We start from the raw sequence: 14,444 nt of genomic DNA on the forward strand, positions 1-14,444 counted from the left end.
TCCTGAGGCCCAGGAAACCTGGCCGGCCAGGGTTAAACCTAAAATGGAGAAAAAATCTGAGGCATGCAGCCTCATTAAAATATTTAGACGAGCGACCGGCCTCCTGGGATCGGATTGGTTGCCCACCCCACCCCACGGTCCCGCCTCCATTAAAACCGGAAATGGGCGGGTTGGGTTTGGGTCTGAGATTTTTTTAATTTTTACTCCCACCCGACCCAAACCCATCCATTTTTGAGGGTTAAAATTCCCCTCAAACTGTTTGAGCTGGGCAATGTTGCATATGGCAGAGCTATCCCAAATACAACTGTAGGTATGCAAGCAATGGCCCACAAAGAAGTCAGGGAAAAGACCACAATTTAAACACAGACTACAGAAACACTACAATAATGAAGGTAAGGAATAGGATCAGGGAAATGAACTGGGAATTCAACCTGGGGCTTTCCTGGTCTGCACATCTTAGTCACTCACTGCCTTAGCCAGCGAATCAAAAGCAGAAGCAAATAGTAATTGTTAATAAGCGTACAGACATTGTAGGTGTCCATTCGTATTGCACTGGTTTGAGATATTGGGCCAGTAATTCCTGTCCCAACGCGTGAGTACGGACGGGGTACTCACGCGTGGGCCCGGAGGAATTGCCGGTTTTCAGCATGCACAGCGTATGCGGGGAAAACCGGCATTTCCTCTCCTCTGACCCAAGGGGTTAAGAGGCGGAACGCGTGCGAGGTTTCAGGTAGCACGCGCGCGCTGAACTTCCCTTTTTTTTTTGGAAGAGTTGCCCGTGGGGAAAAGACTCCAGTTTTTACACGTGGAAAAAGCAGCTGTACTTACTTTTAACAGGTAAGTGGTCTATTAAGTAAAATTAGAATTTTTTTTCCACAGGTTCATTTTTTTTGAAGACTTTACAGTAAGGTAAGTCTATTTTTAGCCCTGATTTTTTATATAATAATTTTTTTCAAAATTTAAAATTGTGTAAAATAGTTTTTTACAGTTATTTATAGTTTATTTAAGTAGTGCGATGTTTTTTTAAATTTTCTTTCAAGTTTAAGTAGTGTTTTGGGGCCAGGAGTTTTCATGAGTTTGACAGTTCTTACTATCAAACTCATGAATGAACTTTTGCAACCTTCCATTGGTTGCCCAGTGCTCACGTGATCCCAGCCGGCTCATCGCACTAAGTATGCCGCTGGGTCACGCACGCACAGCGCGGCAGGACCTGAAGCGGGCCAGTGACAGGAAATGCAATGCGGGCCAGGATTGAAATGTCAGCGCGCCGGGTAAGTGCACATCGGGGGCTTGCACGCGCGGCAAGCCCCCGATCCCAATTTCTGGCCCAGTCATTAACAATACTTTATGATCATATCATTCTCCATCACAACACATCTAAACAAAGAAAGCTATGTGGATTCAGTATACAGCTGTAAACAAAGCACTTATTTCATGCCCTGGACACACTACAACCAACTAGAAGACTGCTTTTTGGTATCATATATAGGTTTGCATATTCTTATTTTTTGAGCAAATGAATTAAGTGTTTTCAGCTAAGTTAAGTTTATGAAAAAGACACTGTGACCACATCATCCTCCCTCAACACCCACCCAGCCACACGACTCATGCATATTAGTGCCATAAAACACTATGTTGATCCAAGGATTTGCAGTCAACACTGATGTGGGCTCATGCTTCAATGTGAATAAGCCTGATGAATATTAATACATATGAAGCCCTTCTGATTTTCACACTGGTGAAATCAGTTGCGTTCAAACCTGTACTTTTTTGGAGTCAAAAAAACCCCAGAATGTTCCCAATCAAAATCCTTCAGCGTTTAGATCAGCAGAGCAATTTTAGAAGGAATCAAACACAACACCTCAAGTAAATAATATACACTTCAAAATATAATTCTAAAAGGAGTTAATGTGTGGGATTTGCTGCATCCTCGGTACTTCCTCCTCCATGGAATTTCACTCAGCTGTCTGTATGTACCTGATACAGGCAACTAGAGGTTCAGTCTGTTGATGTAGCCTATTGTTAGGGGGAGCGATTAAAGAGCTCCACAAGTCAAACAAGGAAAGTAGTTGTGTACATCACACTAGAATTGCAGTACATAGACACGTTGGGTTTAACCCTAATTTGGGAATTCATCTTTCAGGGGGAATAAAATTAGAATGCTCATACATTTATAGTCAAATATCATCAGTTTAATAAAAATTAAAAACTATATAAGTACCGTATTATGTCTCTCTGCTTTATCTCAAAAGCCCTTCACACACTTGAAAAGCACCAACTTTCGCTAAGTCACATTTGATGCTAGTTGCAAGAAGTAATTGGATCTTTTTGGTCTCTACAATGGAGAGGATCCACTCAATTGCCTCAGGCTTTTCCAGGCCCTATTCCCTCCCAACCACCCTCAGGTCATGCCCCCACACCCTCCCCCCCCCACCATCTCTCATCACTCTATAGGTTTCTACCCTATCTCCACCCCAGCCCTCAACAGACTCATGTCGACCCACTTCCCATTCACTTGACCCATTGCCAACTCAGCTCCTGATCACCTAACTACCCCTCCTTGACCCAACGCTTCCTAATATTCTTAACTGCTCCCTCTCCTCAGGCATAATTCCCCCTTTGAAAACTGTGATCATCATCCTGCTGCTTAAAAATCCTACCCTTAATCCCTCCATCCTTCTCCAAACTCCTGCTTCATCCCCACCTCTCAAAGGTTCTGAAATGTGTTGTCACCATCCAACTCATTGCCCACCTCTCCCTATTTGAATCCCTTCATTCTGGCTGTCCCAGTCAAAGTCACCAATAGCATTCTATGTAACTGTGGCCATTATGTGTTATCCTTCTTCCTCCTTCCCTCCAACTTCTCTGTGCTTTGAAAGTGGTCTACCACATCATCCTCCTCAACTGTCACTCCTGTGTGGCACTACATTCTTTTGATTCCAGTCCCATCTGGCCCACTGTAACCAGCACATCTCCTGCAATGATTTCTCCTCCCTTGCCAACATGGTCACCTCCAGTGTTCCCCAAGGTCCCAGTTTTGGCCAATTCTATTCCTCATCTGTATGTTGCTCCTCAGGTACATTATCTCTAAGCATTGGACAAGCTTTCATATGTACACTGATGATAGCCAGCTATACCTCTTCCACTACTACTCTCATTCCCCAATTGTCACCATGTTGTCTAACCTTGTATCTATTAAGTTATGGATGAGACACAACTTTTTGTAACTGAACATTGGCAATACTGAAGCAACCTTGATTCGACCCCTCCCACCCAAAAAAAAACTCCTACCCTGGCCCCATTCCCTTTCCTGGATTCTGGCACAAACTTAACTCAACCCAACCGCAACCATAGTGCCCTGCTCAACCCTGGGCTGAGCTTCAAACCCCACATCAAATCCATCAACAAGGCTGCCCAATTCTACCTCAAACACTGCCCGTCTCCAGCTCTACCTCATTGCATGTTCCAAAACCCTTATCCTTACCATTGTCACCTCCAGTCTCAACTTTTCCAATGCCCTCTTTGCTGGCCTTCTAAGCTCCACCCTTCATTAACTTCAACTCATCCAGAGCTGCACTACCCGTAACCTACCGCTGCCATCCCTTCACAGAATATCACTCACCTATCATCCCAATCTTTGTTGACTTCCAGTGGCTCCCTGTTCCTCAGTATACAAGGATCAAAATCATGGTCCTCATCATCAAAACATACCTCAGCCCATTTCTCCCAATCGTTGCAACCTCTTGCACCCATATGCCCCTTTTCACACCCTCTGGCAAACTGTTAATTCTCTCTCTGCAATTGTTGGCACCTTGGAACTCACTTTCTGAACCCTCCACCTTGGTGTGTCTCTCCCCATCTTGAAATACCTCCTTACTTCGCTTCATCAGCACCTTCAGGCACCTCCCCTAATTTTCCCCCACTTGGGTCTAACTCCCAGTTGTGAAGAAACTTGGGATATTTTGAAACATTAAAAAGTAAATAAAAGCACTATATAAATGTGAGTTGTTGTAGACAAGCGAACAGCAAAAGCCTCCAAATAGCAGTGAGTGGGATGAATAACCAGTTTTTTTGTAAGTCATTGACTGAGGGAGGAATGTTGGCCAAGATACTGGACTTCTTCAAATAGAGCCACGAGACCTTTAATGTTCATCTGAAGCAGCAGGCAGGGCTCAAGTGAATGTTACCTTTTTTGGTATTGCAGTGGAATGTCAGATCAGACTATGGCCGGGATTTTACGGTAAGAATAACGGTGAGGCTATAAGCGTTCACCTTAAGGAGTAAATCGGACAGCAACTTCTGGCATTCCACACATGCACAGTTGCCATGCTCCATCACAAGCTTTGCTATAATGGTATGTCGCTGAGGGACTCGGCATTCAAACACATGAAGGGTGTGAAGTTGTGGTATTTACCAACTAGATACCCACTAAACATGCCAGAAAGTGTTAGGGCTGATCTATTCAAGTGTAAGTGAATTTTTAAAGGCATAAGAAGTCTTAATTACTACCAACAACCTCTCTGGCACTGAAAAATTACTTTTAAAAGTGTGAAGTCGCAATCCTTCAGATTTTAATTATTGTTGGAGATTTTTTTTAATTAAAAATTTTAATTAAAAAATTATTTTACTTTTTCTTTCTGTCTCATTTATCTCTCTCTCTCTCTCTCTCTCTCTCTCTCTTAATCCCATCTTTCTTTATGATGCTTTCTGTACATGATTTTACATTGATTCTAACTTACACTTCCTGGTTCAGACTCTGCATGCCTCAGTAAGGATTCTTCAATCTGATTGGTTGAAGAGACACACCATTGCTTGCCCTGTTCACACAAGCCCCAGATTCCCTGTAGAGGGCGCCATGCTGTATCAGACTCCCGAGGACCATGCGTTGCTGCGCAAAAGCCCTCGAAAAATCTGTGGGCGGCTGTAAGCGTAATGAACGGCGAGCAGGTTGCAAAATCCGGGCCAAAGTGTTCAAGTCTTGGAGTAGGGCTTGACCCCATACCTTATGCCTGAAGAGGTGAGCAAAATTACATTTAAAAAAAGAAATGGAACAAATGGTTCCTACTGTGTAAATTTATTGAAGATGCATGTGGGGAATGAATTTCCATGTTAGATGGCATTGACTCATACCATCTGCTGCATATCAAATTAAACACATGGAGAGAACGCAAATACAGTGAAACACTTTGCAGTGATGACAGTTCAATCTTCCTAATCATGGAAATTCACAAAAGCCAAGGATTCATAAAATCACAACCATGTTCTTCAATCGCTATCAAAAAACCTGATTATGATTCTGCTGCCATGAACACATTCTGCATCATGTACTTTATCTAAAGGATTCACATTTCTAGAAAGCACCAAGAATTTTGTCACTTTTGAACAAAGTTGGGTGTGAATTTGGTTTGCGCGATCTAGCTGGGGCATCAGTGTTGGGAAGAGTTTTCTTACAAATCACTGCACTCAATGTCAGCATTAAGCACTCACTTGCTCACAGCACCATAGTTTCCCGCCCATTTTCTCATACTGAAGCACAGATCCACATGTGCAAAACCACCCCAGCGTCTTGCAAAAGCAATCATTCCTCACATGCTTGTTTTGGATATTAAATGTTAGCGGGCAGTGCAACTCCAGGCAAAAGGGTCATCACAGTCAAATCCAGTCTCGTGCTCATCTAATTGCGTACTTGGGCACTTTCCAGCTGCAGTCACTGAATAGCAATCAGCAGCAAGCATCCGAGCTGATTATATGCTTCTCCCTAATCTAGAGATAATCAAGCCATATATTTTGCCACTGCCACTGCCCTGGCTGAGATCAATTCATTTAGCAAAGTTCAGTGTTCGAACCTAGGACTGTTTAGACTAAATGAGCCACGATCATAAAACATGGCCCATTTGTCACGGTGTCAGCCTTGGTTCAGTGGTAGCCAGAAGGTCGTGGGTTCAAGGCCACTGCAGAGACTTGAGCATATAATGTAGGTTGACACCTCAGTGCAGTACTGAAGGACTGATGCATTGTCGGTGATGCTGTCTTTCAGATGAGATGTTAAACCAAGGCCCTGTCTGCCCTCGCATGGACATAAAAGATCCCATGGCAGTTTTTGAAGAAGAGCAGGGCAGTTCTCCTGGTGTCCTGGCCAACATTTATCCTTCAGCCAACATCACTAAAACAGTTTATCTGGTCATTTATCTCATTGCTGTTAGTGGGACCTTGCTGTATGCAAATTGGCTCACGCATTCCCCTACATTACAACAGTGATTACACTTCAAAAAGAACTTAATTGGTCGGGAAGTGCTTTGGGATGTACCTAGATTGTGAAAGGCACTACATAAATGCAAGTTCTTTCTTTCTATTTATTCATTGGGCTATCGTGGCACAAGTTAAATGCAAGGTAAACATTCTTTAATAAGACCCATCCTCAAAAAAACACCTCAACTGCATCAGTGTGACAGTTCTATTTCTCATCCCACAGCTTTGCTTACCAGGATTTCCCATGTAATTTAATGCCTAGCTTAGTGAAGTGTCCATTTGAAGCTGCATTCAGATCACTTACCTTAGAAGAACTACATTAATTACTCCAGGCTGGATTCAAGTATAAGTCTTAAAGCTGATGGGCCTGTGTCCTAACTTACTGTGCTACCAAGTTTTCCAGTGCACTTGAGGCTCAATACAGACATATTGATCTTTTATAAAAGTCAGATCTCAAATTGTTACTTTTATAACAGTTATACTGTAAATCTTTTTTATACCAAACTATAGTGTAGTTGATTCTGGGCTTGGCCATTTTTTTTTTTTTTTTTTTTTTTTTTTTTAAGCACTTCTAAATGAATGCGTCTTCATTAGATGTAAAAATTAAATGTTCACATATTGACATCAGCTCCTAAGAAAGAAAAGAACAGAAAAAGAACAAAAAGAAAAAGCTTGCAGTTATATAACTTCTTTCACATTCTCAGATGTCCCAAAGGGCTTCACAGCTAATGAAGTATGTTTAAAGTGTAGTCAATGCTATAATGTAGGCAAATATGACAGCCAATTTACACCAGTAAGGTCCCACAACAGAAATGAAATAAATGACCACTCTGTTTTAGCAGTGCTGGTTGAGGGGCAAATGTTGGCCAGGGCATTAGCAGAACTCCCCTGCTTTTCTTCAAATAATGCCATGTGATGTCCACCTGAGATAGAAGACAGAGTCTTGGTTTAATGTCTCATCTGAAAGAAAGCACCTTGACCAGTGCATAATTCCCTCAGTACTGCACTGATGCGTCAGCCTAGAATATTTGCTCAAGTCTCTGGCGAGCTGCTTGAACCTACAAGCTTCTGACTCAGAGGCAAGAATGCTACCACTGAATACCAAATACTTTGCTGAATTTTAACACTAGATCAGACAGTGCAACACAAAACTTCCAGGTACGCTTTACTCAATTGGATGCAACCTTAGCAATGAGAAGGACATCAGCAGATTGCCTCAGCTCTTCCATAAGGGAAAGATCTTATCCTGCTATCAACTAACAAACAGCTTTAACCTCAGTCAGCAGGCTATGTTGCAGTACTTCCTCAAGGAGCAAACAAATCTCTGGAATATTGTGTGAGCCTTGGGCCCTCTACACAGCCTTAAAGAGTTACCTGGATGAGTGCAGCTCCAGCAACACTCAAGAAGCTCGACACCATCCAAGACAAAGCAACCTGCTTGATTGGCACCCCATCCACCACCTTAAACATTCACTCCCTCCACCACCGGCGTACCGTGGCTGCAGTGTACCATCTACAAGATGCACTGCAGCAACTCGCCAAGGCTTCTTCGACAGTGCCTCCCAAACCCACGGCCTCTACCACCTAGAAGGACAAGGGCAGCAGCCGCATGGGAACACCACACCACCTGCATGTTCCCCTCCAAGACACACACCATCCTGACTTGGAAGTATATTGCCGATCCTTCATCGTCGCTAGGTCAAAATCCTGAAAACACCCTACTTAACAGCACTGTGGGAGTATCTTCACCACACGGACTGCAGCGGTTCAAGAAGGCGGCTCACCACCACTAGGGATGGGCAATAAATGCTGGACTTGACATCTCAATGAACGAATTAAAAAAAGATGCACATAAATCTTCTCATATACTGTGCTCCTTTCCAAACCAGCAAACTATGAAAGCCAGAAGGTAGCAGAGGAGCAAGATCCAGGCCAAATATGAGAACATTTGGGAACAACCTTTATAATCACAACTTGGGATGAAACTGTAAGACAACCAGTTCAATTTCAGACACTGAACATATCGTAATGTGCAAGCTCCGCAAATTGCATTTCTTCCTGTTGGATGAATGCCGGAGAGGATGCAACAAGACAGGGATATTCCTACACATCTTTTTTAAATACTCCAAATACTGTCATTCTGGGCTGCGTTTGGTAATACCACAAAGATTATGACCAGCATTAAGATCCCCTCAGATTCACACTGCTGTCTATTGCACCGGTCTCCAGTGGGTGAAGATTACCTGAGATTAACAGACTATCACAACTCTTTCTGCTAGTGGCAAGACGCATCCAGACACACTGCTCCCAGCACAACCTCCTGGGCTAAGCCCCATTGGGACATATGCGAGAAAGTACAAAAGCAGTCGGAACCTCCTCATCGGAGACACACACGTGAAATCCCCTCTCACCAACACCATACAACCTTGCAGAGGAAGAGGCAGGACAGAGGATTTGGTAAAATAATCCAACCCAGCACACCCCCAGAGAAATTGGCATAGTCCCAAAGTATCAAAAATCAAACCATTATTACAAGTATCTTTACTGGGATGAAACAAAGCTCGAGCCAACTGTGCAGTTCGGTGCGGAAACAGTTATTGCTTTCTCCACTTACTAAAACCCGTCCAGCAATGTAAAAGCATTTTATTCAAAATCAGTGGTACCAATGGTTTGTTAAAATACAAGTGTGGCAGGCCACCCCACCCCACCCTTCCAAACGCCATTGAGGCTTCATTCTAAACTAGGTGCAGAGAGAAGAGAAAGTGATACATTTTAATATGCAAAGATGTTGTGAACTAAAATAGAATGCACTGCCAAAGTTTGAATCAGTGTTAATGAAGGTGAACAGAAGAGTGGGTGGTAATTCATACACAAATCATACATTCAAGCAACATAGAATATAGCAGAATGAAAGGAATAAAGGGTTGGAGATAAGTTCCCGAACTGCTCTGTGGGTAAATGTATTCAATGGTGTGGGAGTCAACCATACAGATCAGGTACTCACAGGCTTGATGACTAATGTGTTAGTTAACCCATCTCAGCCAGGCAGCAGTTGGGGCACTGCAATTGGCCTCAGCACCCCTGGGTTAGAGAGAGGGGGGTGGGGGGTTGGGGCTGTGGCAAAACTCCACACTCTTGATTGCTATCCAGTGGCCTTTGCTGGAAAGGTGTCTGTGTTAGGTTAGGGTGATGAGCAGATACAGCTCAAATTGCCCTGGGGCCTGGTTGCCAAAATGTTGGTCATCCTCCAGGACTTCCCTCAAATGACCATTTTTCATACACAAATCTAGACAGTGATCAACACCAGGCTATTCAGACACAAGAGAGGGAGGGGAGGAGAACTGAATACTGTCCAAACCCGGTAAGCCCAGCAGGAGTCACTAGTCTGTGATCGAGCAGAAACTCTGGTTGATTTGTGTTTCCCCTCCTGAGTTCAGGGGCTCAGAAGCTCAACTAACACACAATGAAAAAGATATGGACCTTGAAAACTTCCTGATCTTTATAACTCAGTTCCAAACACTGAGCCTCACATTATAGTTTGCAGGCTCTGGATTTTAGAACAAGTATATCAGTACCACAGAAGGAATGCTGCATGCAGTTTCAGGTTGATGGATCAATCACTATCCTTTACTTGAATTTGTAATAATGCTCTCAACTATCAGCCTTGGGTATTTTAACAGACTTAGTCCAGGGTATCACCACATTTATCTTGCAGCTCTTCTGTGCTGTAAGAATTGCTGGCCTGGATTTTTTTAATGTTTATAGGCAGCATGCATGCACAGAATGCATATGATTATTCCTTGTCTTTCAGCAGTAAAGACATGCTGCCACCTCATTGAGGGGTTCTTGGACAGTTTTAGCTCCTGTAATCTGGCCACTATTCTGCCACCAGGCACAGTTCACTGTGCAAACTTTATCAACACTTTTGTCCTTGTTTTTGTGTTTCATGTAAGTAATTTTAATTCATAAACACAAGAGGGGATGTTATGAGCGTACAGTATGAAACACGGTTTCCTATTTACTAGCCTACTAAAGTATTTTGAAAGACAGGAATATCCTTTTAAATAAGTTACAGCTGTAATGGGTTCTAGCATATTAAACCATATAATATATGGATTGAAGGTCATCCAAAAATATCTCACTGTAGAATAATGGTCATTTCTATTTGCAAAAAACTGCCTGCATATTTTAAAAGCTTTGCCCTTTTAGTGTTGTATGAACAATATTCTAATGAATAACAAAAAGCAAGTTTGGACAAAAGTCAGAGGACTCTAGCAGCTTACCCAGCCTTCAAAAGTTTTCGTGCCGTTTTTCAGCAATTCCTCGAACTGTAAGGTACAATTAGCCACAAAGTCATCGTATCCGATGGGGGTGTCGTGGAAAACGGTCAGTTCGATCTCCCTGCTTCTCCAGATCTGGGTACTGAAGTCCTCGTTAAAAGTGGGTTGGCTGGTTTTCTGCTTAGTGACAGTCTGCCCGACTCTCCGGTTGTCCACTTTCACCATCACATACGGATCCAGTAACTGGAAGTTTTTGCTGGATATCGAATGCCTCAGAGCGCATCGGGTTGGTTTCAGATCCACAGCCTCTCCGATCTTCACTTTCAGAGATCCGCTGAAAAGCACCATTCTCGGAGATGCAATCCGTGCTGACAATACCTCGGCTTTCAGAGGGACGCGCGGCTAGCGGTCCTTGTTACTATAACAGATCTGAAAGTCAAAGACAAGAGATACTTAAAAGTAGCAAAACTACTAGAAACAAAAAAAAACACTCAGATTAATTTGACCGCGGAGAAAAAGTTAATCCCGAATGTTGCAGGAACAGAGAATCTGGATTTTCTGCGGCTACTGATTTTATCCGGAGTTACTTATTTGTTTGCCCATGTTCCTACCTAACAAAGCGAGTCCGGCAGTAGTAAACATTGCAGGTGTCTGGATTTCCTTGCACGCTTGAAAGTCCTTATTTTTTGCTGAAGCAGGTTTCTGTGGAGTCGATTGTTCTTCACTCTCACACGGGCACTTTCTTTAGATAGAGATCTTCAGAATGACCGAATGATGATCAGTATTTACCTGCCCCACTGCCTTGAGTTGTAACAGTTTCACAGAGCTGTTCAATCTGAGCGATCGGGAGCCAATTGTTATTTCATGCCATTTGAGCAACGAGAAGCAGGAAACAATCAAACGTCAAATTTCCGCATGTCAATTGCCGAAGTGTTGGGCTTGTCATTAAGCAACACACACACACCGAAAAAACCTTGTTCTACCTTAAGAGATGCGTATCTTGAATGAGTAAATCAATCTTTAGTAACAAACCTTTTTAACACCATTTTTAAAAAAAAATCACAATTGTGCTTATGTTATTTTATTTGTACGTTTTGCAAAGTATTCTGGGGGTTGTAGTCCTCCCTTCCTTTTTTAATTGACGATCTTGAACTCTCAGAACTACAATTCCCAGAAAGCAGAGCGTGTGTCAATGCTTGGCGTTACAATCAGCCAATTATAGCCAGTTTTAATTGTGATTGGCGGGAGGGAGCAATATTTGATGAATGACTGCTGAAGAACCAATTGTATCGACCTATGGACGATTGACAATCACTTCCCCCCACCCGCCACTGGGGGAGGAGCAGCAGGGCAACTTCACCTGTTGGGTGGGGTTTATTTGGTCAGGTGACAGTCAGTATCGGGTGAGACAAGCACATTTTATGCCCTACAGTCGAATGTATTGTTTTGTTCACTATGTAAGTTTACTAACAATATAGCAGTTATGACTCTAGTAATTTTCTCATGAGGTGGTCCTGCAAGTAGCCAATTTCAAGTGACATGGGTAGAGGAGGAGAGATGGGGAAGGGGGCGGGGGGTTAGTTGGAACGCCCTGTAGTATTTTTTGTCATCCTACTTAAGTCCTGCACCTCGATGACGTAACCAGAGCGAATGGCAGAAACTCCCTCAGGAACTCTCGTAGTATTTGTTAAGCCCAAAGCCAAAAACATTGCTACTTTTTAATGAAGCCACAGTCTCTTTAGAGGAATCTCGTCCGGCCGTGTGGCACAGTCACAATAGGGAGTTAAACAACCGTAAAACCTATCAACCTCCATCTCACCTCAGAGAGTGCTCCTGTTGGACAAAGCGAAACACCAATAAACAATTTAACTCCACCACATAAGTAGCAAATGCTGAAAATAAGCAGCAGGTTCGTCAGCATTTGTAAAGAGAAAAGACAGGTTCATGCTTTGGATGTAGACCCTCCGAACGGATTTCCAACATTTGTAGTATTTTTTTCTTTTTGATTGCTGTGCTTTGACTACGTTACAGACGTTTCAACAGGAGTATTCCTGTTTGACAGAATATGTTTAAAGCACAGTATATAGAAAGGATACAATGTGACCAGGCATGACACCTTATAAATATCACAAGAGAAGCTGGTCACATTACTCCTGATTGACAAAATGAATGGGTATGATAGAAACTATTATATTTATATCATGAGTTTGGCACAAACATGTAGTGTATGTACCTTTAAGAGAGAACTACTTTTACAGCTCCTGTATACTGTAGTACCGGCAGTGACCACACCTGTATATAAGCCTTGAGCATGCCTCTGTACCCCAGTCTTGAAACTACCCTACTCCAGTAAATACCTGTTGATTGTTAAGTTACAGCATCCGTGTGGTTATTGAAAAACATCATAGTCGCAGAATCACGGATCTAACAGTGGCGACGAGTGTCAATTCGAATCTACCTGCAACTCTGCATTTCCCTTCAAGGATTCGCTCCGGGAGGGCGGTGGAAGAAAGTCGAGGCCAGAAACACGGGCGTCGACCACGAGCAACCGCCCAGTCGTCCGGCAGAGTGTGAACATTGCAGGGGAGGCTGTGGAGAGCCGGGCTTGGTTCCCCAGCCACGACGATCAGCAATAGACTGACGACAGGTACAGCGCAGACCCTTCCCGGACAGCGGTGGCTGGAGCCGACCGACGGCGGAGGGAAAGCCGAGCAGCGTCGACGGGGTAAGACAGAGGGTGAAGCGCACAGGGTGCAGCCGGGGGTTGAAAACCGAGCGGCATCGAGGAAAAACAAAACAGAGAGAGAGAGGGTAAAGCAGCAGCCGGGTTCAGGACCGAGCGGCGGAAACGGGAAAGGCGCACAAAACAAAAATGCGCAGAGCACAGCCAGGGCTCAAGGGCTGAACAGTGTCCGTGGGGAGAAGAAGGGAGAGCGCGGGAGATGCCATTGAGCCGCGGAGAAGAAGGAAGAGCGCGGGAGATGCCATTTTTAGAAGCCGCAGCGGAGAAGAAGGGCGAGCGCGGGAAGGAAGGAAAGCGCGGGAGACGCCATTTTGTGCCAGCGGAGAAGAAGGGGAAGCGCGGGAGACGCCATTTTTGACAGTTAAATCACACCTAGGGATGCAGAAGAGTGGCAGTATCTCTACGTTCGACAATGAAGTCGAAGATTGGGCGACATGTGGAACGTATTGAGGTGTACTGCAGGGCGAATGAAGTGCCATATGCTAGGAAAGCACTGGTTTTGTTAAATTCCATGGGTGCAAAAACTTATGGGTTACTGCAAAACCTAATAACCCCAGAGAAGCCGGTGAACAAGAATTTCGAAAGCATAGTAGAAATCCTACAGGACCACTTAAACCCCACACCGCTGCTGATAGCAGGACGATTTAAGGAAACCAACACAAAGACGAAAGCAATGCTGAGTACCTAACGGAACGCGCAAGCTATCGAAACACTGCCAGTTTGGAGCGGGACTAGCAGATACGTTAAGGGACAAGTTTGTGTGTGGGCTGCAAAGTGAAGGAACCCAGAACCGGCTTCTATCAGAAAAGGATCTTACGCTGGACAAGGCTTTCAGTATGGCAGTATCACACGAAGCAGCTGCAAGGGGCGCTGCAGAGATACAACGGAGACCGCAAGAATATGGCACCATTGAAATGTCCTATGGAACAGGGAAGTGCTATCGCTGCGGCAGAACAACACATGACCAGAAGGATTGTTGGTTCAAGGACCAAGTGTGCAGACAGTGTGGAAAAGCAGGACACATAGCAAGAGTCTGCAGGTCTGGGAAGAAAACCAACAGTAAGAAATCTCCACAGGAGAAGTACAAAAAGGTACACAAGGTGATGGACAGTAGTTCAGATGAACAGAAAAGTGACACAGGCTCCGGAAGCAAGGAGCTGGGTTGTCTGAAA

The 14,444-nt window shown here is 43.9% G+C and overlaps 1 protein-coding gene across 2 annotated transcripts in view; it reads right to left on the minus strand.

Moving 5' to 3' along the window:
* Nucleotides 1-11,693, minus strand: part of prkcha (protein kinase C, eta, a) — a 336,751-nt gene extending 325,058 nt beyond the window's left edge. Inside the window, exons 1-2 of one of the 2 annotated variants that reach the window (XR_015080185.1) lie at nt 11,141-11,693; nt 10,533-10,958 (exon numbers count right to left, since the gene is read on the minus strand). Coding sequence is in view for 1 of the 2 variants with exons in the window: in XM_086002841.1 (XP_085858967.1) it covers nt 10,533-10,877 (345 nt within the window). In the remaining variant the exon portion in view is untranslated. The remainder of the gene's footprint in view (nt 1-10,532; nt 10,959-11,140) is intronic. The other variant, XM_086002841.1, reaches the window with a different exon arrangement.
* Nucleotides 11,694-14,444: the final 2,751 nt, after the last annotated feature.

The sequence above is a fragment of the Somniosus microcephalus genome, chromosome 12, assembly GCF_052327205.1.
Source record: "Somniosus microcephalus isolate GS21.2 chromosome 12, FLI_Smic_1.0, whole genome shotgun sequence".
NCBI lineage: Eukaryota > Metazoa > Chordata > Chondrichthyes > Squaliformes > Somniosidae > Somniosus > Somniosus microcephalus.